This window comes from Lissotriton vulgaris, chromosome 5, assembly GCF_964263255.1.
Source record: "Lissotriton vulgaris chromosome 5, aLisVul1.2, whole genome shotgun sequence".
In the NCBI taxonomy this organism is placed as follows: domain Eukaryota; kingdom Metazoa; phylum Chordata; class Amphibia; order Caudata; family Salamandridae; genus Lissotriton; species Lissotriton vulgaris.
In genome coordinates, this window is record NC_141693.1 from 1325169773 (window position 1) to 1325196561 (window position 26789).

The 26789-nt window shown below is 44.5% G+C and overlaps 1 protein-coding gene across 1 annotated transcript in view; it reads right to left on the reverse strand.

Annotated features, from left to right (window-relative positions):
- The window catches only part of TULP1 (TUB like protein 1), a 628127-nt gene that overhangs the window by 500710 nt on the left and 100628 nt on the right, over positions 1-26789 (reverse strand). The window contains exon 2 of the mRNA XM_086920352.1: positions 22085-22130. Within this exon, the coding sequence (XP_086776478.1) occupies positions 22085-22130 (46 nt within the window). The remainder of the gene's footprint in view (positions 1-22084; positions 22131-26789) is intronic.

Below are 26789 nucleotides of genomic sequence, written 5' to 3' on the forward strand. Positions count from 1 at the left end.
TCTCTGAAAGGACTAGAAGGGCCCGGAGGGCGGTAAATAAGGTGGCCGGTCATAGTGAGATTGAAATTCGGTGTGATTTTGAACAAAGCGCTTTCGCAGCCAACAATGTTCTCCTTGCTAAGGTAACAATTGTAAACATCCTTAGCAATGATTGCGATGCCACCACCTCTGCCGACTCCTCTGCAAATACTATACAACCCATATCCGGAAGGAATGGCCAGCCAAGGCTCTGCCACCGAGTCCGGCGTGAGCCAGGTCTCAGTCAGGAATAAAACATCCGGGGCCTCCTCTGTTAGAAGATCGAAAACCTCTCCATGATGTTTCACAAGTGACCTACAATTAAGACTCAGAAACTTAAGGTCGGTACCGTCTCCCCAACGGGGAATCGAGTCCTTAGATGGAAGATGGCAGGCACAGTGCTTACAATTAAAAGCATCCTCATGCGGGGCCCAGACTGGGGAGGGACACTTGATTTCCAAAGCCAGTAGCTCATTACGAGAGAACACAATGCAAGCGGCAGAAAAAAAGGCAGGGGTCCTGGCGACGGCCTGGCGCGGACGGGCGCAGACGGGCTTGCCTTTGGCACGCCCACTGCGCGCGGCCGCAGCATTGCCGTCATTTCAAGCCTCAGCAAGGAAAACAGCTGCCCCGCTGACTTGTGCACCACCCAAGAAGGTGGTCTCGCTCCGACCGTCCTATGCGAGGAGCCACCTATCCCCCCTTTCAGCCACCACAGAGCCCTTTACAGCCCTTCCCACCGCAGCCAAGAAGCAGCAGCCGAGGGTGCCAGCTAAGGTAAGAGCAGCGCAAGAACAATAAAAGTTAAAAACAGAGTGCGATTTTGCGCTATACAGGCTAAAATGCTAATAGAATTAATAGCAGGATAAAACAACAACTAGCTCCCGGCTCACGCCTCAGGAGATTGGAAGGCTGTCATAGCGATGTCCATTGCGCAGTCTAAGACCTCTCCTTTTCACCTCGGTGAGGAGATTTTGTAGGACTAAACCTGTAAGACCCATGGGTGGTCTTTTTTGAGGCTTTATAAGGAAGCTCCTCAGACTTAATTTCTTTCAAACTGTAAGTCTCTGGTATTACTCTTGCGTTATTTTGCAAGTCAGTCATCACCTCCTCCAGCCTACCTATCCCAAGTTTCTACATTTCTTTTCCATATAGCTGTAAACTGCACAGATTCTACTATAGTAAGACCTTTTTTTTATCTCTATGTATCTCTATAGAGACGGGCTCCCAGTATTGCTTTGGAAGTCTCTTTCTCCCTGGAAATAAACTGTTTGCCCTTTTAACCATCTCTTCTGTATATCTTTGTTAGTTCAGCTTGTTTCAATTCTTAAAAATTGAGTTTGCCATGTTTAGGTGCTCAGTGAGTCGGTGTGGACCAACCTTTGGTGATTCTGCCTGCCATGGCAATATATTAGCCACCCCACCTGTGCATGACATCTATGCTGACTCCTCTTCTGTTTATGTTGATGTCCCAAGGCTGCTGGAAACCAAATGCCTTATCTTAAACGTAAAGGTAGGGCTGGGAAGTCACTTGAGGTCCCGCTGTAAAGTTCTAGGACAGTCTGACCTGGAATTTAATCATGTCCTAATCTGGAAACAATTAGTGAGCATTGAGCAATTACATCAGTTTTTGAAAGATCTAGGCTACCTTTCTTAGACAATTTGATTAATGTAATGTATTTCCACGCAAAACAGCTTTAAAATATATATATATAATTATATTATTAGGATTATTATTTATATTTTTAGCCATTTTAGTGATATCCACACTATGTAATTTGTTTCTTTCAAAGCTGCTTCAACAACTCCAGAACATTAATGCTCAATTGACACCCATTGCTGTGATCTCACATCTTAGAGAGGCCTCACATGTCCCTATTCTGCCCGGGCCCCACACACCCTGGGACTGGTCCTAATCTGTATTAGGTAATTTTTTAGAACACACCCCTAACTGGTCTCAGTTTCTCTTAGTCTTGCACTGCTGGCCCCTGGTTCAAATTAAGCAACTTTTTCAATCCTTTTTATATATTTATTCTTCACATTACGCACTTTTAACCATATACTACATCCCACACTACACTTCCGTATACATACTCTCACTTAACAACCATGCTCTATTCGGCACAAGAGCGAGGGACCCTATTAATTCCAAGATTTCTCTCATTCCTGACTCAAAAACACACATAATCTAGAGTCAATCAAACATTTCACTAGGAGCACTATTCCAAGTTCTCTAATTTTCACATATCTCAAAACAGGCAAGGCAGAAGCAAACTTAGACGTACCCCTACTACGAACAAGTAAACAAGCAATACAGAACATGTTGAAAAACAAGGGTTTTTTTTGTTTTTTTACACCAATGTGGAAAATCTAAAATGAAATGCCAGAGTAACTGGAGTGAATCAATTTCCATTAGTGACCAACGCGTGTCGTGTCCAAAGCAGAGGCACGTCAGTCAAAAGAAAATACACTACACACAAAAAATAAAGAAGGTGACAACTAGAGCTCCTCCACATTTTCAAGTTTCCATCAAAACAAAAATCTGTTCCTACTTTCGTAATTTCGCAAGCTCTTTGTGGCAATCAGCATTACTATATTATTAACATAAAGAACACCATAAATAACATTCAATTAGAAATAATTATTTTAAAAACATAAATACACTTGAAGAATTTGTAAGAAACAAAAACAACTTACTTAGACGGCTTCTTGTATCTTATTTGCAAATCTTAATTAATGAGTTGGTTACCATTATAAATGGTTCCCTCACTCAGGGTTCAATTACAGCATCTTGTAATCTAGAAAAGACCATCCCTTCCCAAAAACACAAAAGTAGATTCTGTGTACTTTACTAATTGGGATTATTTTACTGGAGAAAAAAAATCAACAAAGATATACTTTTGTACCTATACCTCTATACAGAAAAGGATTGACAAAGAAACACTTTTTAATTTCTTACAGCAAAAAATAAACTTGAGTTTATTTTCAGACTGGCTACTGAACATTTAAATAAATGTGTTAAAGATACTACTAGGGGGAAACAGCAATAACATTGCAGCCGTTACAATACACTACCTTTACAACGCGGCAGTTACAACGCCAGTACCGTTACCACACATTAACTTTACCACGCAGGAACAAATATGCCTTTACAACACATGCCTTTACAAAACATTTGTTGTAAAGACATGAATGGTAAAGACATATGTGTTTTAAATGTAAGTATTCGGTAGGTAAGTTTTAAGTGTTAATGTCCTTTTTATAGGATTCAGGGTGGATATAGGATTTTGGCTGGAAAGGGCATTTTTTAAGGTTCAGGGTGGGTATGGGTTTTTGGGTGGCAAGGGTCATTTTAGAGTTTAGGGTGGGTATGGGGTATTGAGTGGCAATGGCATTTTTAGGATTTAGGGTGGGTATTGGGGGATCTGAGTGGCAAGGGTAATTTTACGGTTTAGGGTGGGTATGGGTTTTTGGGTGGCAAGGGTAATTTTACACTTGTAGTACTATAAATACACAAATCACTATTCCTGACTGCAACAACCATGATTAATTTCTGTGATACTCTGGTCACACATCCAGGCAACTGAAGTAGTTGCATTAACCAACTGAGGTTTCATAACATAAAATAGTGGACTTCCCACTGATTAGTTTAACTTGCATTTATTTTTCATTTAAAATGTGTAAGTTATTTTATATGCAGTAATCTTAAATTGAAAGATCATAATAGTTCTGAAATATTTTGCTCTTTTTAGCTATATATTTGACCCTGCCTCCACATTCACTGAATCCGGCCCTCACAGCACTCAGGATCACAATTCACATATCTTTTTATGCACTTCAACCTCTGTAAACTAAGAAAGCCTGGAAACACAACAGATTAACAAGGCTGCACTTCTAGGACATCTTCATTTACAAGTTCTAACAGAATACAACCACATACCCCCAGGTAGGCGCGCCCCACAGTTTAAGACCTTTGGCATAATGCAGCACAAGGACCAGTCTGAACAATTCCACATGTTTTACACGTACCCCCAACACAAATATAGTACGATGAGGCTGGAGCAAATGATAATTAGGCATTTACAAAGTCAATAGGACTTACTTTTTCAAAAACAAACATTGCCAAAGAAATTAGCCCTAGTTTGTATCTGAAAATACAAGCTAGACAAATCAACTGTGGTCATGTGTGTCCTTGTGGGCAATTAGTCCCACAAAAACATTTTCTTACTGTACACCTGCCAAATACACCACGTTTAAAGTAACAAAAAAACAACATAAAAAACCTCACATAAATGTGGAACTCAAAGACCCTTGTTTTGAAAAGCTGCAATAAGCACTTTCCCATTGCAGGCTGTTACAAGATGTTCTTTGAATCATGCACAAGTTCATGATATATCATGCTGCATTACCATAGGTCACTACTAGAGGTCCCTTGAGTCAGACACAAGTCTTTTGTGTAGAAGGTCGCAGTATCTAACTAGAGTTACTACTACTACTATGGTGAACAAAGGATTCCACCACTGGATTCAAGTGAGGATGGGAGCAAGCGATCATGATCAGGGAGCACGGCGATGCAAAGAGGGATAATGGCCAGAACAGATGGGGTGATGCGGAGAGGACATGAGAAAGATAGAGAGTGAGTGAGGGAGAGGATAGGATAGGAATGAGGAGTGAAGATGGGGAGTGAGAAAGATGAGGTGTGCAGGATTACCTCTTGAAGCTCTTCACCAAATACCAATGGGAACAGTGATAGGACAATGAAACCTTACACTGAATATCATGAACAGCCATCCAAGCAATGGTAAACCGTGCAAAGCACATGGCTGAAGAGAACTGTATAAATACTAATTGTACTTTTTAAAGTATTCATGACATGGGGTCTCAAAGACAATTAAAACAGTATATTGGGAGATCTAAAGAGAACAGAAAATAAAAAGCGATCATACCCTCATCATGGAAGTAGAGCGCATTTTATTTGGGTGATTAAGGAAACAATTAATCTGTAAAACCAAGGCTCAGTCCTGGGTAGCTGTGGCACAGAGCAGTGAGGCTTTATCAAAGGAGGGAGTATAAAGCATTAAGAATCAAAACAGTAGATAAGAAGAAAGCACCACACAATAAAAATTTGACACCAATTTCCAGAAATAGGATATATTTTTATCTTCAAATAGACACCTGAATGACAAAATGCAATGGATGGCCCGGGAGATATTATTTTTTAAAGGAACAATAAATTACTGGTTTCCACTGAATGCAATAAGTCATTGTAATCCGCCACGATATCGGCATTTGGTTAGCTACAACAACCAAGTTAAAAACTGCTGTATGAGCACTCTTGGGTGTCCAACTCCGATAGGGGATCAGTCCAGTTCCAAATCCTTAAGTATGATCGCAATTGACGTCAATGCAAGGGATACAGGATAATGAAGGATGCTGAAGATGCTTGTTTGGTGAGGTGGGTTTTCCTGTGGCCATCCCTTGGTCCTCAGGCTTGGTGGAGGGGCGTCTTTGTTCTTGAGGGTCGATCTCCCAGTGTGTCCATGCGAAGTCTAGTGCAGGTCCAGTTGCCCCAAGTCAACTAGTCACCAGTTACATCAAACCCAGCAGTTTACTTTAAATGGCAATACATTTCATGCGAGGGGACAGGAGTACACTTTGATGGTCTTTGCTGGGTCCAGTGAGCTCGGGGGAACCTCTGGAGGGACTGGGCTCAGCCTCCCAAAGCTGCACCTCGGCACCCAGCAGCGGTAAGGGTTCTTGACGCTGGGCTCACAAGGGTGCAGGTTTCTCAGCTCTTATGACCATGTAGCTGTATCAGGAGTCAGACAACTGACTCTTGGAATCACTTCTTTAGCCTGGCACATGTGGGTAATTTTTCCATAAGTAGGGCACTGCAGGCACAGTCCTCTCTTTTTTGCCTGTCTTCCGGTTCATCAGGTGCATGACAGTCTTTGTTGCAGCCTCTTTTCTCGGGCCAGGGGAGTCTTTCTTCAGTCTTACTTCCAGGCCAGCAGTGATCTGAAGTCTATGGTCAGGGGTGCCACTTTTATGCCCGCTACTGTCTTAGGGGGTGGTGGTGGTGTACTAGTCAATGGCCTACCAGGACCCCTTCTACCTGATGACTACTTTCTGTGAAGTGTGGCATCTAGCTATCTCAAGTGCACTATTCTGCCCCCAATATGGAAAGAACCTTCTCTCAGTGTGTGGAGCTCCCTAGCACAACCCAGAAGTGTGGCTATCTGAAAGCAACACTCCCCTAGGAAAACCAGTTCATTAATGGCTTTCCCTCCCTGCCCCAGATGCCAGCATGTATGCCTAAACAAAAGAGCAGCCTTTCCTAGTGTGAATAACATCTGCTGTTTAAAGGCAGCTTCCCTTTTGATGCTTGCCGCCTAGCCTCACATCCACTCTGGAAATATTGCTAGGAGGAGGTCACACCTCTTCCCTCGTCATGTATTTTGTTCCTCTTCCTGAGAGAAGTTATTACCTCTTCCCAGAAGGGCAGTAGGCTGTCTCGAGGACAGCAGCTGTTTGCAACAGAAAACAGCTACTGGAAAACTTGGGCAACAAAGTAGCAACTTTGTAAAATTATTATTTATAAACTAGTTACATTAAATTCGATTTGGGCAGGGGAGCAAGCACAGCCAGGGGGCAGGGGAGCAAGCACAACCGGAAAAGAAGAGCTCGCATCAGCATGCCCAGAATAGCCCAGCTGAAACGTTGTTTTCAAACCCACGATCGTTCCTGGTGGGAGGACACGATCGTAATCACTCAAAGTGTGCCTGGATCTTACAGCTGGGAGGATACACAGGCGTACGGCAGTCACAGAGAAGCTGCAGCTCATTCGCCACAGCTGTGTTGTGCACTCAGCAACCCCCACCAGATGAAGCAGCCCGCCGGTTTCTCACCATCTTTAAAAGCCTCCACGGCACAGAGAGTCAGAGTTCCGCCACCTCGCCCAGCACCGAACACAGTCTTGTGTCTGATACCTGTGAGTGGGGTGCCGTGCCCGACCCCTCTTGCCAGCGGATGTATAAACATTGGCCGGCTATCGCGCTGGGTCCGCTTCACTTCATGAGTGCTTCGGGATGCCCAGGGTGTTTCCTTTGTTCCGTTGCTCGGAGCTGGTGGTCGCCATCTGACAGTAGGATACGTGAAACAGGCTTCCTACAAGCAGAATGTAACACTACAGGAATTACTCTACCTAGGACAAAAGACCAAAAGACAAACGAACAGCACCGGTGGCGGAGAGGGGGAGCGGAATTAAGCAACCTTTGTAACTAAATTCCTAGAGACTGTTTCCTGAATCCAAAGGGGAAACCCACAGCTCAAAACGTGAAAAACCTGTAACCGAACAAAGCTTTTGTGGAAAGAGGTGGATACAAATGCGAGCTTTATAGATGTATGCTCAGGGTGCATCCTTATTGAAGGTGGGGCATTGGAGGTGCTAAATTCACTAATAAATGTTTTTATTAGCTGGTCGGGTCGGAGGTTCCTGGTCAGCTGTGTCGAGATTCCCTGGTTACAGCAGCGTTGGAGACACAGACACGCACATCCAAATCTTTCAGGTGTTACTGTATACCAAGCCCTGCTCACTTCTTACCTCCCTCCCAGAACCTCCCCCCTCCACAATACACACACATACACACACACACCAGGGCATGGAAAATAAATGGAATAAAATCATGCAAATTTAGACCTGGTGGCTTATACCCTCCCAAAATGAGGCTATCCCCTACCCCCGGCCACATTGTTTTTAAAAGCCCTAATTTCAACAGAGTCCCACACACACATTACAGATGTGCAGATACTCCTGCTAACAGAAATATGTTCTCTTTAAAGAGCTAAACACACACACTTGCATGTATTAACCCGCCAAGCCATCTTCATGTCACAGGAATCGGTGACCAGCAGGTACCCACATAGCACTGGCAGGCACCCAGCTCTTGAGCTATCTTTCTGGGACTGGAGCTTGTACATTGCAAGTGACAATGGCCTACATTTACTCCTGGTTGGAACGGTTCTGAAGTTCTTCTTGTGCAACACACAGATACCTCAGTGCTGGGATTGATCTAAGGGTTTTAAAAATGTTATTACATTCCAAAATACAAACGTTCTGCCTCAAAAGACCCCCACCTACCTTCTAACCTTCTCTATCCTTCCAATACACCTCATACTAGCCGCTATTGGGTTTTAGTTGGGTAAGCTACTGTGCTCGTCGATATCTCGTGCTCACATGCCCATGGTCTAACTGACATCAAAATTAACTCTTTATACCCGAGTAATCAATGGGGGCTGTACGGCCTTTCCTCCAAATTCTAGAGCAGCAGCAGTTATTATAACTATAATCTTTTCCCCATTCTTGATAGACCCTTTTCAGAGCTGCACGTGTTGATTATTTAGATATGCGTGTCAAATGTGTCATTTTTCACTGCAATGTGATAAACAAGTCTGCTTGAATATTACAGTATTTAGACTGAATCTCGTTCTCTGTTAGAATTTTATTTTTTAAAATTGTTATGGACAAGGCATCATGGAAGCTCATAATCTCATTTCTTGAATATTTTTCTAATAATAAAGGAGACCATTTCACAGAATTGAAGCAAGTAAAGGTTTAATCAGGCCTTCTTCTACTCATTGTTTACTTTAAAGGGTTCATATACTGTGCATTAGGATAGGATTTCAATTTTAAAATACATATTTAAAATATCCATTGTTTCCTAGTGTTCTTGAGTATGACTTTCAATTATAAAAGATGGTCTGGGTTCCACTAATCTTTTTTGTGATTTCTCACAGAACTGATTGTTACTAGAAAGGCATCTCATTCAGGTATTGCTCAGTGGGCATGAGGGGGGGAGGGGGGGTCAGTCCAATTGGCTCTCTTTCTAGGATTGGCACATTGACATTGGGATCTAGAAAGTCAATCCCGGGCCATGTTCTGAAATATTGACCCAGGAAACATATCACAGTGACGCAAGAGTATTCACAGTATGCACTCTTATTTACCTCTGGTGCATTGGCCCAATACTATTACCCTTCAATGGGTTAGGCAAGTTATCAAACCGCGCTCCTGATTCTCCTTTGATAGCTCAGGATAGCAGTCCCTCCTCACCCCAGCAGGTGGCAGTAGGTTTGGAACGCAAATGCATTCTCACATAATAAATTAATTATCTAGTCAGAGGTAACGCTTATAAGTAGAAAGGGAATATAGTCATATGCAAGGAAGATGGGACAGTTGGAACACAAGCTCATTTACATTCCCTTCTTTAGACTAATTCTATCCTTAGCACTGACTTGCACTCATTAATTTTCACCTACTCTTGTGCACTCACTGTCACCCTGAATCACTCATTCGTACTCTCTCACTCACTCTTACTCTCACTCACTTATAGTTATTCACTCATTTTATCACACACACACACACAGACACACACATATCCACAATCCCATATACATGCTTACACATGTACACGATCTCTCACCCAAACTCACTCACATACACACACACAACATACATTTAGGGCCGAACTGGCCGTTGCAGGCACCGGGCAATCCCCCGGTGCACTGCAAGGGTGGGGGCTGGTTTTGGGCCCCTGGGGACCGTTTTTGTTACAGGGCCATTTTTGCAGCATAGCACTGATTTTGCTACCTCTATGGCCAGGGTCACAAATGCAGTGTCAGGGGTAGCAAGGGGCAAGCTATGGGCGACCCCTAAATGACTTCCACGGTTCTTGAAAATAAAATGTGAGACCTGTAATTGTTTGAAAGTGAAAGACCTCGTGGGGGACAAATCCAGCTATTCCCAACGAATTTGTGATACATCGGCAAATGTTTGCCTTTCAATTGGCAATAAACCCGTTTCTAAGCGCTCCCATTTGTTGCCAATAATGAATCTGAAACAACAGATTAAGCAATTTGAGCAGAATCACGTTTTTAGGGGCGTAGGTATTAGAGGTAAAGTCTCCTGATACAACGAATATCCGTGAAGCCATTGGCTACATCTGCTGCCTATCAATTAACCTACTAATAGCCCCAGAGGAGAGGCGCACGCGTAGACATATATATTTATAGCTCGCGTGCGCCGTCACTAATGTACACTTTGCCCAGTCCCCGATTCAGCCTTGGGCTAGCCAAGATTTCGAATTCAGTTTCCCACGAATTTCTCAAATATTACCAATCCCTTTAACCCACCCAACGCTCTTCCAGCACATGCACCGCTCGCAGGCAGCTCGGGAGAGGCAGCAACCACAGAAGCAGCGAGTAGAATTAGTCAGTGCTGTGCATGGCGCCTGCTAATGTCACTTTACTTTCCACTGAAGCGCCTTGGGCTGGAAGCATATTGTGTACGGCCATAGCAAGGACATAGTACATTTTTTTACAAGGATTTGTCTGGGCGTCGGATCAATACCCTATGATTCTGGGGTCACCTGTGCCTTAAATAACAAACATGAACGTGACCTTGTGTCATGTAACTGGTGCGCCTAAACGTTATAAATAAATAAAGCGCTCCAATACCTTCGGGTCGCGTTCGCGCTAGATTAAAACTGCCAAAACAAACCCCATCGCCTTCTAAAGAAGGAGCAAAAAATCACAGACCACTTAAACGTTACGTTATTGCTACTACTGACCAAACATAAGTATAAAATGAAAGACACCCTCCGAGCGAGAGCTCCCGGGGATGTTTTTTTGTGGTAAATAGTTAATTAATTTTGCACCAAAGTGCTTTACGTGACTCCACTAGTCCGACCTGCCCCCACAGGTTACCCTCATCCCTGGGGGCTGTCCTTTGCCGAGAATGCTATATAATCAGTGGTTCTTGCCCTGTACAGTTGGGTGAAGAGGTTGTCTACTAGCAAGTCTCTCGGGGTAAATGCAATATTAATCCACACACCATTGTAAACCTCTACAGAGTATTATAGCAAATACTCTGTAGAGGTTTACAATGCTGCTAGAAGGAACCTCTCCAATAGGAAGTATAAATCGTGTGTGGTCAGGACATTTATTTGACCTTGTTAAAATAAATGCATATGGAGAATCACTCAAATCCCTGAACTCGGTCACGTCTTATTAAGAACCAAAACTAGAATAAAGTGTACGTTTCTTACCTGCCACTGTGCATACACGCGCTGTGAAGAGTTTCTAAGTTGAGCAGATTCAGGAAGAGGAGCCGTTTGTGTTCCACCTTCACGTAAGGCTGCCTGGGCAGATGTAAACATGGCGCGCGCTCTGCAGTCTGTCAGGGACTTGAGCTCTCGCCCGCCTCGGGTGACACCTATCCAGCAGCTCTCCTCATCATCATCACCTCGGCTGAGGCCAGATAACAGTAATAAATGTGTGAGGCGGGCTGGCTCTACACAAACACGCTCGTTGCCACCGCGTGGTCACTGTAGGAAGGTAGATACCTGACTATGGTTACCCCCGACTTTTTGCCTGGTGTTTTGCTGGTTTTCCGACTTAGTTGACCTGGGGCCCTGCCAATCAGGACCCCAGGCCGACTGCTCTCTCTCTAAAATGGATTCCATGTACCTTAGGTACATTTCCAATTGGAACTGGGCCACCTTGTCAGACCCTGTAACTCAGGGCATCGGTGTACCCAGGGCCTACCAGGGGCTGAAGCATGTATTATGCCACCCCTGGATGGCCATCTAAATCTGACACAACTGGCTGCACGACAGCTGGGGCAGCGTAGCGTACTCGCTCGTTGCTTTAGGTATAGTATCCCTATATCTAACCCCACAATGGACACCCGGGTTCCTATCAGTCACTCCTATGGCAGGCCTTGACAATCCTGAAGGCAGAGTGCATGGAACCGTGTGAATTGGGCTCTGGCACGAGCCGAGCCCGGTTGCAGCTTGCGGAACCAAGACCCAATGGCTGTTCCACGATAACGCGTATCATATCGGTAACTTCGGTATCGCGTTATCAAGACATGTCGAGTAAGGTGTCATACGAATCGGGATGCTGCCCCCTCACCAATTCTGGCGACGAGGTTAGCATTCCGCCCTTCTAGAGGGACACGACATGTACGTAACTGTGAACCCCGGTTAAAGTTAACTGAAGCCTCAGCTCCACAAAATGGACGCTGCCACCACAGACACGAGTCTGACCTCCTGCTGCTGGGAGTCCTTCCAGCGAGGAGAGCTTGGACAAAGGGTTTCCTGTCAAGGGCGGTGTTCGCACCGTCCCAGACAGGGTTTGTGTATTCTGGGTAGGTAGGGCTTTGCAAGAAGGTGACTGCGGAGTGGCACCCCGGTGCTCACTACGCATCTGCCGGCTAGAACCAGTTCCAGGGGCGCGCAGCCCCTGACCTGGGGAAAGTCCAGCAGGGGGAGAGGGGTGTAACTACCCCCCTTCCTGGTCCCACCCTTAGGGCAGGACCTAGTCATGTACCCACCCCTTTCTTTAGGATAAAGGCCGGAGCGGGGACCCTTCCAAATTAGATCATCTTTGAATCAAGAATACTTTCTACGAAAGGACTTCGAGACTCTTCTCAAGATTTCTCCCTTGTGGCTAAGGAGTAGTCACCCTGCATCCGCAGGCACCAACTAAGAACTCTGCGGTTTGCTGCAAGTCCTTCCTCAAGGATCCGACGGCCCAGCTCGACGAGAACCGGCTTCCCTGGCACCTCTGACCTCTACCCACGTCGTCAGCTCAGCTGAGATCTGTGGGTGCGACGAGACCTCGAGGGACCGGCCATCATCAAAACCTGCACGCTTTCTTAACCAGCACGACCATCGAAGCAATTCTCTGGTGAGTGCTCTGGGGTCCGAGAAGCCCCGACCCTGAGTAGCTCCAGCACCGAAGTGCAGTCTCCCAGCATCTCCACGATCTGCGTGGGGCCCTTCTGCTCGCTGCTCAGCACGTTGTCTGGTCACTAGCCGCTGGCTTGTGCCCTCCTTTGACGACATCCGACAACCAACACTGCTGGTCTGGTTGCTCCAGATCGGCCCTTGCTCCCTTTTTCGAGAGGAGCACCCCGGACCCTCCTGGTCCACTCAAGACGCCATCTTAGGCCCACCACGTGGCCCTGAGATCTGCCAAGGCTTGTTGCCCCAATCCTGGGCCCAGCGACGCCGACAGCATCAACCTTCGTGGGACAGCTCGCACCTCCATCCTGGTCGCCGACAACGCCTCCTGGTCCGTGAGACTGCAGAGCCTAGCGTCGCCCACTCACCTAGTCGAGGTGACGGCCACCCGGTGCCTTCCTGGTACCCTCTGACTACTGGCTAGTAGTACGAACTTGGTCCCCTCTGCTTTCAGGTATCAACGATCACTGATCCAGGCTTGGATCTCTACGAACTATTCATCACTGGTCGCCGGCCAGCAACTCCTTTCCTTCCGGCTCCTGGCTCGTCAGCGAAGACCCCGACGCCTGTAAGACTTGTGCAGCCGCAGCCCTCGTGGCTAGGTAATTTCGGCATTCCGGTGCCTGCATAGCCTCCTTACTCTAGGGTCCCGAGTCCCTCGCTTCCGACTTGCCTTATCGGGTCCGCCCGAGACCACTAAACTTTCCGTGCCCTCGGGCACTTGTTTTAAATTGTGCACTTGAAGTATTTTCTAAGAGCTTTGGTTCTGTGCTTAGTACCCTGTCCTCATAAAGAGTACAGGGCTGTTGTGATTCTAATAAATATACTGTCTATTTTCATAACACTTGTGTGGTGTCCTTTCACTTGGTGTTCAAGGGGTATGTGATGGTATTACAGCTGGCTTAACACGCCCTCTAGAGTTTAGCCCGAAGACTGCTCGTATCCACGCTACTAGGATAGCTGGTCTAAGGTTGACTTACAACCAATCACCATAAGGGTCGTTTGGAACGATACATAGTGGTCGCTAGAATAGCGAACGCTGCATATCGGGCCAACTTCTCACGGTCACATCCTTTTGGTTTCAATGCCTCGCTTCCTTGCCCCACGCCCTTCCCTCTGTGACTCTCCGTCAGTGCCTTTCAAAACCAGTTCCAAGTCGGTGACAAAACTAACGCCCCCCCCTCCCCTCCCCGATGCTGAGATCCTGTGTGGGCGGGCTGCAGACACAGCGGGAGGGGGCGGGAACAGCTCTGCAGGAAAACGGCTCACCTTCACTGCGGTGCTACCTTCAGGCTCGCGGGCGACTCGAGGAGGAGGCTCTCTGCACTTGAACACTCGGCAGTGGATAGGCAACAATGGCGGCCAAAAGCTTCTGAAAATTTTCGGATTCGGGGGCGTGGTTTTGCTGTCCTGAGTGACGGACGACGTCACTGTCTAAAGAACAGCAAAACTTACGCCCCCAAATCCGAAAAAGACGGAGCTTCTTTGGCGGGACGGCTCTCTCCTCCAATGGCTGGCCTCCGTTTATGAAGCCAGCCAATGGAGGAGAGACAGGGCAGGGAGGCGGGTTCCAAAGCGCTACTAAGGGTCATTAAATCTCCGACCCCAGACTGCACAAGCGCAGCCTTTAGGTCCGAGACCTAAAAAAGGAATAACATAAAAATGTATTTTAGTTTTTGGGGTTTTGCTTTGCTGGCAACTTTTTCCTGCTTTTTTGTTACATATGTATTTTTAGGTCGAGCAGACCTCACCCTCAATGCGTGAGCATTGAGGTGTCTGCTTCAGACCTATTGTGGCCCGTTAGTGAGAATGCTGAAAAACGGTACACCAATCTGTTACGCGCTCGCAGTTTTCACCGCGGGAGCGCGCGTCCACAGTCGCACGCACACAAAGCCCGCCCGCACTCGCGCGCGCACATGCTTTTCCCCGCCTCCCCCCTCCCCCGCTCAGCAACCCACACAGACACTCGCTCACACACACACACACACACCCCCCTCCCCCACAGTCACACGCACGCACACACAGCCCGCCCGCCCGCACTCGCGCGCGCACATGCTTTCCCCCGCCTCCCCCCTCCCCCGCTCAGCAACCCACTCACCGGCTTCCTTCGTGCAGCGGCTCTCCTCAGCTGCAGGGCCCGGCAGCAGGACTCTTCTTCCCTCCTTCGGCACCGGGGCGCAGGGTAGGCTCCTGCCTGCTCCGGTGTTCCAAACACGGCGGCTCCATGCAATTGCGGCTCTTCCGTGGGAGGCGGGGTAGGCTCCCGCCCTCCTACTTCCTGTTTCCTGTTGTCGCGCCGGCCTGCCTGACTTCCTGGTCGCAGGCCGGCAGAGTGACGGAAGGCGGTGACTTGCGGTATTGTTTACCTATGCCCTCTTCACCATCCTTTGTCTACCGTGTCTCCTCACTCCTTTTTGCTGCATTTTGTGATGTTACTTGTTTATACAGTCGAGGGCAGCCCTTATCTTCCACGGTTGATATAGAAAGAAGCGAGGAACATGGAGACGACGAGCCCAGGGTCACCACGGGCAGCCACCTTTCAGGGGATGCTAGGGTTAAAACTCTGACTTGCGGCTAAAGAAGGAGGGCGGGTCTTTTAGCTACCTCGTCTCAAACTCTGAAACACACTTACTATTCATTCATTTAAGATGAGACCGAATTTTCTCCGCTTTGAGAAACATCTGAAAACGTGTCTTTTCACCCAAACAGAGTAATACTTTCCACATGCCCTGACTGTGTGCTGTTAGCGCCGGGAAGCCCGTATATGGGTAGCTGTGCCCTCTATAAATATTTTTAGTTATACTGATTAGATCTGAAGCGCCCGCGTCTCCATACTCGATTGCCTGATAAGGAGAAAGCTTGCATTTTGTGCCAGCCAATCAGCTGTTTCTTTTCACCCGTGGTTGTTACCTGTGCTAGCTTTAAAAGTAAACAAGGACGTTGTGCCGCAAGGGGAGAGGCACCCGTTTGGGCATTCCACCTACAGTTTCCGACCTTGTGTGAGTCACACACACCCGGCGCACGGTGACTTGCTGATTCGAAAAGAAACTTCCGCGCATACTGGTTAGCTTTATGCAGCCCAGGGATGGCGTGCTACCGAGGCGGACCCGCCCCTTGCAGCACCTCCTGCGAGCCCCCAGCAACCAGCGCTGCAAGGCCAGGGCATGACATGGAAATCCAGAGGATGAAGCCCCCCTCCGTGGAGTGCTAAAGCCCTTACTGGCACGGATGGTAAGCTACACCATGTGGGAATGTGGCTGGGAGGGTGCGTTCCTTGTTTTGAGCGTTTGTGGGAAGTAGTTGTAGGTTGCGCAGGATGAGTACCAAAGTGCAGTTATCGAGTTATTAATGATCGTGTGCTTAACATTGTGATGGAATGGAATGTGAGAGTTAAAAGCACGCCTGTAGATGTGTGGTATGTACGCCGGCAGTTCTGGTTAGCTCTGTATTTCCCCGTATGATATATATGTTAGGCAGAGGTCTAAAGAAGGGAAACCAGTTGCATTTTATGATAAATAAGATAATAGATTTACAGAGGAGTACATATTGCATTACAAATGCTATAGGTATCACATTTGCGAAAGCTATAACTATTGGCATTGTAAATGACAAAGCTATTAATTTCGCTATTTTCAAAAACAACACATAAATAAAAACTTTGCCATTTACAATACCAATAGCTCAAACTTTCCTAATGCGAGACCTATTGCATTGCAAATGCTTGTTTTGTTATTGGGGGGAATAAAAAGAATGGGAGGACTGAGTTTGGGAAAAAGTACTTGAATTACAACACAAGTAGCAGAAGGACACTAGGGGAGAATAAAGATATGCCAGATTCCAAGGGCAGACTTCATTTTTGACAATGGGACACATTAGAACCTGTGCGGACTAAGTCTGAAATCAGCATAATTTAATATATTTAAAAGCATTGAGGCCAGAGCTAGAGAATGAATCACTGAGGAATAGAGGGGAGAAGAAATAAACATATTCAACACACAAGGTGCACTAAGCACGGCGTGTTTACAACATAGGGGGACTGAGCGAGGAGTGGTTAACAAGATAGGAGCACTAAACTCAGAGAGATCAACACACGAGGTGCACTGAATGTGGCTCGTTTAACACACGGGTGCACTGATTGCAGCGTGGTTAGCACACAGCAGGCAAGCGCTGCATGTTTCACACAAGAAGTGCTCTGGGCACTGTGTGTTTAACATTACGTGGTACATTGAGCGGGTTAAGTGTTTATTGCAAAACCCGATTCATAAATGCATATCTTCCGAAACAAAGTGGGGGTTGTAGGTAACTGCTTTATTTATCTAATGGTAATGCGAATGGCACATAAAGTATACATATATTTTAGAGATTGGTGTAATTGATAGGGTTTTTATTATCGCTGATGTATTTTAATGCACATTTATGGTACTGGTTTTGTAAAAGCACTATAAAAAATACCGGTATAAGTATTGTAACTGGTATTAACTCACACACCTACAAAAATACATATGGACACACAAGCAAAACTATGGTTTTATCTACATACTAGTAACACGCAGACGCACGTGGTGGGCTATCTATCGATCTATGCACTATTGGTGACCATTACTGGGTTTAGGGAAGGGCAAATGCTCACAAGAGACGGATTTTATTAAAAAAATCAGTCATATTTATTAGGCACAATATGACCAGAACAAGAAAAATCCAATGAATGAATCAAATGATATGGGCTTTCAAAAGATTAAATGCACTTAGTACTTAATTCATCTGGGCTCCTATTATACAATATAAAGTAATGCTCAGTCAAGGAAGGAACAACACCAAGACTGTTTCTTCTTCGGAACCACATTCACGTTTATTTATGGTTAAAGATAAGGTGTCCGTATGGGAGCTAGACATGCGGCCTTACAAGGACATGGGAAAGCTTTGATTACAGTAGCTTTCCAGGAGTGAAGCCAGTGATCTACGTACGGCGCAGGGAAAGTGACCTCCTCTGAGTGTGTCGACATAACAATAAAATCTTCCTTTCAGCATGCTCAAAATCACATAAAAAATTCTATAATGCAGTGTTTTCAAAAACAAACCATTACTAAAATGCACAAAGGCAAAGTTAACAAAAACAAATATTACCAATGTAGCAGACATATAATCCTTACCAATTAATTACAGCAGCTTTAACAAAATAAGCAAACCGTAAGCTTTCAAATATGGTGTATAGCTTAGAAAAGCACATCTGAAGGGCGGCGGCCGTGAAGCACGTGCCGCACTGCTAAAGCATAAACACAACAAACACTTGAGGGAAGTGCTCAATTACATTAAAGAGCAGCGGCCATGAATTGGGTGCCGCGCTAAGTGGGAAGTGCTCAGTCTGAAATGTAAAAAAGAAAGTTCCAAAGACATGAAGTACAATTGCACAATTGGCAGAGGACAAGTCCTGCAGTGATAACCATGGCAATTAACAACTGTGAAATAGGTGGGACACGCAGCAATCATTAGCCACTTAGAAGCAAGGAATTTTGAATGACACTGACAAAAGCAAATCAAAAGCAGGAGGCGGGCTGTAAGCCCACGGATTGAATAGAGCATGTCTCGAAGACAGCACATGTGCACTGCCTAGGCTCGACCTAAAAAACAACAATGTGGTTTTCACTGTCAGGACATGTAAAGTCATCAAATCACATGTCTTTCTTCTGAATATAATGCACCCTGCCCTTAGGATTTGCTAGGCCTGCCCTGGAGTTGAATTATAAATATTAACAAGTATTTACAATGCAATGGGTCTCACATTTACGTGAGACTATTGCATTGCAAATGGTATTCATAATGGACAACGTGAGATAGGGCGGGAGGAGTTGGTGGAGAAAGCAGGGACAACGGGAGGGAGGGGGGAGTAAAGTAGGCAGTTGGAGAACCTCAAGTAATAAAATAGTGCTCACAAGAAGGCAGTAGGAGAACCTCTTTAAAGAAAATAGTGTTCACAGTCTAAATAACATGTACCATATAACACTCGAAGTAATGGGGCCAGGCGCCATGGGAGGTGACAAATGAAGAGAAGGTGGTACTAAGGAGGGGCTACCAAGCCTATTGATGAATCGGAAGCCAGAATTTAGGACAGACAATGACATAAGCCAATGGCAAACATAGGCGGAGAGTGGGGGGGCTTCTATTCGCTACTTGTCTACAATAAGTCTTGCAGAGCATGTGCGCTGGCTCAGGCGTGACCTAAAAAGGAAGGTTTGGGCTTTGCCAAGGGATTAAATGGCAAAGTTGAAGCAGTAGGTTAAAAACTGCTTTGCCAGTCTACAATGGCAGCCTGGGAGTCATGCTTTGCTTTGTTATACTCATGGTGGCACAATAAGTACTTCAGTCCAGGCAGGGACACTCAAACGAAAGATCGTAAATACACCTGCTACCATATGCTAATGACCTACCAGTAAGCTAGCTTATGCCAATTTTGGGTCACTCAATTGCAAATATACTTTTTAAGGATTAGAGCTCTGCCACTGGGGCCTTGTTAGCAGTTTCCAGTGCATTTTCAGAGTCTAAAATCCAGCACTATTAAGTCTAAAATTGTGAAGGTGATCATGCAAAAGAGACATGTTCTTGCAGTAGTAGTTCAATGAATTTGTATCTTCCTGCGAAGTAATTGTATATGAGCATAAGGAAAGGAGATGTTGTGTACTAATGTAAGATAGACTGTCCCTTGTCTACTTTAAGAGGGAAGGTCTCTTTGAGAACTCCATGTGTAGGAATTTTAGTCTGAGTGAAACTTTCTAATAGGTTTAGGGAATCACAAGTAAAATAGTCTCATCCTAATAAAGTTGTCAAGGTCTTAAATGGTGCTGTTAAAGTGGTTAATGTAGGACTGTACACTTCAACAGGGATGTAATTTTTGAAGGATTGAGAGGTTATGGAAGTGAAGCTGAGAGACCAGAGGAGTCAGAAAATGCTTTTTATGGTGTGAGTCAATCAAAGGTTGTGTTGGAAAGGAGTGACGCCAAGTGCAATGCTTCTGGTCAATAAACTTGGGTGGGGATTCTTAGGTCATGAGAATTGGGAACGAGCGGTCTCTGACACTGAAAGTAGTACCACATATTGTCTTTCTTTTTCCTTTTTTCTTTAATTTGTGAGGGGACAGGTGTGTGTCCTACCAATTCTAGGAGTAAAAGGTAACTGGATAGATCATGCAGGATCAGAAAGAATGTAGAACTTGGAATCTATTGGAGGTTTCTCTTTGAATTGGAGTTGGAGTGAGTGGCCAGTTCTGGGTTCAACTATTTTCTGTTGCTCCTTGTTTAACCTGTACTGGATCTTGGTTTGAATAAAGGCTTCCTTTCTGTGTACTTTGATGTGTCCTGCTTCAATGCTTCCTTCCTCAGCTGCCATCCAGGGTACTTAAGACAATCATGCAAAAACGTTTTGATGGTACATAGATTCAGCCAGTAGAAAAGGACCACTGTTTGGGGCATAAACGTCAGCTTCGGGCCAGAATCCTACCGAGATTTCTGACCATATGAACTGGTCTTGTAGGTGTTCCACTGTAAGCCACATGTATTCTGTGTAGACCTTCTGATTTACCTTGGAAATAATCCCTCAGACTTTGAGGGGCTTAGTTACGAGAAATCCTCCAACATTTTATCAGTTGAAGGCAACTAATATATTAGTATATTCATTGCTTGACAGCTGCTTTCCTTGCATACAAACACCTCTAATGCGTAAGCTCACATATATACAGTTGAGCATACATAAGACACCCATGCACACTCTCTATCCACATTCTGACAATTATAATAAAGTTAGTAGAATAAACACAAATATAAACACCCAAAGTCACATTGTACATGCAACCCAAAGTACACTCTCACATCTACACTTGTGTACACTTTCACCCACATACACGTAAATGTAAATGTTTTGCGACTTATATAGCGCACGTATCACCCGAAGGCATCAAGGCCCTTGCCTTGGGAACCCATCCTGGCTTTTTCCCTGTGAGATAACCCTTACTGGGCATCCCCAAGGTGAAAGCCAGGCATCCCGCAGCGGGTGGGCCGCCGTAGTGGAGATTAAGCAAGCTATTGCCCAGAGTTGCAGCGTGGGACCCCATGATTAGAGTAGGCACCGAGGCGAGAATTATCGAGTCCGTGGACATTTTTGGGCTCAGGACCCTGCCGCGTCGGGAATTGAACCCAGGTCCCGGGCCAGACCTCTGCATCAGGGTCTGCCGCTCTAATCAGTGAGCCACACTCCTCCACTACATAACTTCTTTATTGTCTCTCACTGTCTTACATTCATACTCTCATTTGTGGAATAACAGAGTTGGCAAATATTTTTTACAAATTATTTATTATCGCAACTGTTCCCATTAGTGCTTCATTAATCAGCATCATAGTACGCCCTTAATAAGTAATGCTGGCTGTATATCACAAAATGCCCCTCAAGGGCATCACCTTGCAGTCTAAATTGCTATCCCCCATTCACCGTGACTTGCAGTGCTTTTCTTAGTGTTCAGCAAGAAATGGAGTAGCTGTATCGAAATGAGACATGTTGCATTGGAGAGGCATTTTGGAAGTGCATATAGAGTAAGAACGCCATAGATCAGATAAAGAACATTTCCGAGAACTGGGTGTATAGGACTAGGAGAGGTGTGTGGAACGTAGGGTGTTTATGCAGAGAGGATGCAAAAAGTAAATGAGACGTGGGTGTGTTGGGATCATGTAGGTATAGGTGGTTAGAAGTAGGCAGGTTGTATAGGTTTAATGAAGTCCGAGTGTAAATTGATATATCCTCTGCATTTCATTTTCCGTATTTCCTCTCATATTTATCATTTTAAAAAGTTTTGATATCTCTACAGCACCCTGAAACCCTGAGGACGTTGCTTAACGCTCAAGAAACAAGAAAAATTAAATAAAGTAAAACAAATATTGGGTGGGGGGTTGAGGAGCACGATGTGGAGGAATGGAAAGTACAGGGTAAATCACTGGATTTTTGTATGTAGTGGTATAGATTAGAGAAGTAGAGAAGAACAGAGGAATAGGGAGGGTTTTTATGGATGCGTTGTTTAATTTTATAGAGGAGTGAACGGGAGGAGGTGGATTAATGTTGGTCGGGTATAGGATTAGGCAGGGTGGAAGAGACGTTGACGGAAGATGAACGGTGGTGATTAAGTAGCGGGTTAGTAGAGGGTATGTGGAGTGAACTAGAATGAGTTTAGTGGGTAGTGAAGGATCATGCTTCTGCACTGATCATGCACCGATAGATCTTACCTGTTTCAGGGTCGCTTGTTCTCCAGGGAATTCATCTTCAAGTAACCTTGAAAAAGAAACCAAAATACATTCAGGCCACGACTGAGGACTGTCACCCTGTTCTCTCAAAAGAAGACTGCCCTCGCTCCCCTTTTGACAGGCAACCATGATGTTCAGCTCTTAGCTACTTGTAAAGTTAGCACCTTTTTATGTAGTATTAGAGTAAGAGTTGAGTTTCGACTACAAATTAAACTAATGGCATTACTACTGACAGGAATTTTTACTTTTCTTCCAACTGAATAAATGGCTGTGCAACTATGACAATTATGTGCACATTCCCTTTTGGGACGGAGGTCTCACCTTTTTTTACCACACAAGGCCTTCCATAGAACTCCTGCTAATGTTCAGTAAATGCCATATGAGGTGCAGGCAAATGCCCTTTTGCTTGGTGGTCCATATAGGCACCTTGGCTCTACTAACCTCTTAGTCAAACGAATAACGTTGTTGGGGTGTGTGCTTGATGAATGGGCATTATACACAGCAAATGAGTAATTATGTGAAAAATTCTGATTAAACTGATTTGCGGTTTACCAACCTATGCTCATGTTGTTTACTTGTCTCTCCCACATGGTAACCTGCAGCCTTGTAGTACACTTAACCTGAGATAAACTTTTGCTAAAAATGAAATATACATCAATTAATGGTCCTTTTCAACACACCACCAGGAGCGACTTTGATTTTTTGTGAAAGCCACTGTATACTTATCGCAAACCACAGGTGTTATGGTTTCGAAATGTCAATTTTGTTGTTTTTTATTTGAGCATGGAACTCGTAATTCGAGCATCAATTCATGACTTATAAATGGAACAATTCATCATTCACAGTATTTTGCACTTTTTTGTTTACCCTTACGTATTTTGTTTATTTCTATGCTTACACCCAGTTAAGGACCACGTGTTTTGATTGAGAGTGATGTTATGTCATACAGGGCAGTTAGACGTGAGACAACAAGGACCCCCTGATAAGAATCAATTTCCTGGGTCAGGGTAATTAATATGTGCGAACAAAAGTACCCAGGCAAAATACCAATACCTACTAGCACATTAGAAGTAGAATATGTCACATACAAAATAATAATAGTCAACTCCTGTTTTTACACATGGAATACATTTTAATTTCTCATACAAACATAATATTTGATAAAATCGGTATATATTTATAAACACATGATAAAATATTCCTGCATTATAGCATATGCATAACTTCATATATACAACATTAGATACATATAAAAACTATTGGATGGTTTCCTGTCTACGCGTTTTGACACTAAGGTGTGTCTTCCCCAGGACTGTACCATCATAGTGCTGCGAAAAAATGATTTAAAAAGATATTTTTACAATTTTGTATTGCAGTGTAAAAACAGGTCATATTTTATGATTACATGCGCTAGTTTGAGGTTATTATCAATGATAATACCGCCTAAATAAACCAAAACAATAGCTTTTGACATCTAGTTACCCGCTACTTCATATAAAACGCCAGTGCATGAGTACTTGATAAGCATATTATTCATGTTAATATGAATGAGTACATGTGCTGATATCATTTGCATGACATTTTCATGACATTTCTCATGTTCTACTTCTTACAATTCATTGATTTCTTATGATGTTCTATTCACCTTGCAATGAAACACTTCGCATATATTGTACATATGTCATTACATTTTCATTTAACATGAATAAGGCTAGTTATTACTTTCTTTAAATCTCATGTTCACCTCGCCCCAAGCATTTTCATACCTTTAAGTATCCTAATGTTTTGGTTTATTTAGGCGGTATTATCATTGATAATGCAGGAATATTTTATCATGTGTTTATAAATATATACCGATTTTATCAAATATTATGTTTTGTATGAGGAATTAAAATGTATTCCATGTGTAAAAACAGGAGTTGACTATTATTATTTTGTATGTGACATATGCTACTTCTAATGTGCTAGTAGGTATTGGTATTTTGCCTGGGTACTTTTGTTCGCACATATACAGGGCAGTTAGTGCACTCATTTTCAAATATGGATGACTAAGCAAAAGACTGTTGGTTTTCATTGGTTTGAACATCGGAGATATGAGCGTTTTTGAGGGCTAGTGTTCGCGTTTAAGAATGTTTATGGCACTGAGTTTAAACTGGAGGCACGGCACAAGTTTATTCCTTTTAGGTTTCGCCAGGCGATCCGCTGCGCAGCAGCGTTCGCGCAGGCGAAAACTTTTGTTTACCAGTATGGGGCTTTGTCCCGCCTCTCTCTTCCATTGGTTAGCTCCATAAATGGAGGCTAGCCATTGGAACAGAGATGCGTCACTCATTCCCCGAGCAGATTCGTGGGCGTTCCGTAGAATTTTTCGCTTTTTGCCCACGTCATGCGGTGGTGGGGTTTTTTTTTTTTTCCTTCGCCATCCTTTGTCACACCAGCCGGACGGCTCTCCCTGTAAGGACGCAGACCCGACCCGCTCCCTACTCCGAGCCAACTCCCGGAGGTAAGTTTTTTAATTTTCCTACACGTTACGTACCGGCCCCACTTGTTGGTTAAGCACGCCATTAGAGTTTTCTAGAGGTCTCCCTTTTGTGCTTCTCTCCACCCGCTGCGCTCTGTGTTGAACTCTCTTGCCTGCGTGCTTTTTCCAGCCACTTTGACGTTATCACCCTTGTCTGCTTTCCACCCCTTTGTGACTTTCGCGCCTGTTTTCTTCTCTTCCCAGCTCCACATCTCTTTCTTTCTCCCCCATTTGCTTTTCTGCGCAAGTCACTCCACGTTGCTCTCACTCGGTGGTGTTCGCTTTCCCTTGCACCCTCTGCTTGCATCTCACAGCTGTGTCCTGCGTTGCTTCAGCCATCATTGCTGCTTCTTTAAAAAACTCAAAACACTTTCACATGTTTTTCCCTTTTTATTTATTGATCCAACTCGGACCGGTAAATACAAAAGCACAAGCACTGGCAAAGCCAAAAGGTCTGGCCTATAACTTAAACAGTTGGCAAAGTTTGCGTCCATCAGTGTTTTGACTAGTGTACGCCCTTCCCTTCTGCCCTCAGAGTCTTTCCCTGTGTTCGCACTATAATATTCCCCAGATGCAGTACGATCGCTGTGCAAACCGCAATTACAAAAATATAGATTAACGAAGACACCGGTTTAGCAATTTGTAAATGAATCATTTCAGCTACTATACTTTCTAACAGCAATGATTTTTCTTACATATTGAGCACATATTTGGATGTGTCAATATGCTGCGCTCTGAGAACCGAATGACTATTAGAACTGACAGGTGTCTTATTAGATAACAGAGCACTGTCAAAGTCACAGAAATTTACTTTTTGTTAATGAAGGTCATCACAATTACTTATAATCTGGGTATTTCACTCCTTTCAAACTGTCATATTTGGTTGTTTCATCATTCAGTTTCTACAGTTTGCTTTCCATTCTGCACTTCGTTGGATTTCACGTCTCTGCCCTGGAGAGTGGCTGAGAGCTCACTGATAGTGAACATAATTGTTCTGTGTTCTGCTGCCACTGTTTCAAACTATACATTTCACTTGCATTCCTGTTGAAAGGCGAATTGAAACCTGCCATTTCTTCTGTTTGAAGTGCAATGCTTTGTTTTAGTGCAGCTCTTGCATGTCCCCCCAGTAATAATGTGTAGGTATGACTCTTAACCCCTTCGATGCTCATGACGGAACGGTTCCGTCATGAGCATCGGTTGAGCTGTGCTCATGATGGAACCGTTCCGTCATGAGCCCGTTGGCTCATTAGAACCTTCAGCACAGCATGAAAATTCGCGCCGCGCTGAAGGTGTTAAATACTGGGATGTTTCTGTTTGAAAGCTTTAACAGATGAACACTGTGCATTTCCTTTGTACTAGTACATTATCTCCTGGCATACTCCTGTATGACATGGGTGTGCTGTTTTCATTGGGTGTGACTTAGATGAATGGAGTTTGACTATTTTTAGCAGCTTCAGCACCTAAACCAATCCAAATTGTAGCTGTTTTTCAGTACTATATAATAGAAAAGAACCATGCATGCATTCTCAAGGAGCGTATGTGGTGAAACCAGTGAACAAACTTCAATAAACAAGCTGCCAAATGAAATATCTAACCAGTAGGCAGGTAAAGCCTAAGTATGTCAGGAAACACGCAGCTGCATGGGTCAGATTGCAGGGAAGTGGCCTGTGCGACTTGGAAGAACCGAGGTTAGTGAGATGTTAAAAAAAATTTAAAAAATGGTACAAGTCATAAAACCTGTGTCCCATTTCAGGTCTCAGATGGTGACTGCCGCCTATCTGGCGATGGTACTATTAGGAAATGTAGTGCTTTAAGTTAGGATTCTTCTATATGACACTGTCACAGCATAGGGTGACCAGACGTCCCCGTTTTCCCAGGACGGTCCCCATATTTGGAGAAGTGTCCCCGTGTCCCGACACTTTTCTCCAAGTGACTCAAATGTCCCCGTTTTCAACCAGTGTCTCAGGTAAACACAGAAATGTCCCTGTTTTTCATTGTTCCAGTTGAGCATGCATGCGCATGCTCTCTTTGAGCTGGCATTTGCTAGCCTGTAATGTTTTATTGATTTTTTGGCAAATATATGCTGTAGTCCTTAAAAGTGTAAATGTAATAAGAAGTACTAATGCTGCTGTGTAAAGGAGAGGGGTGCCAATGAAACACCTTAGATTT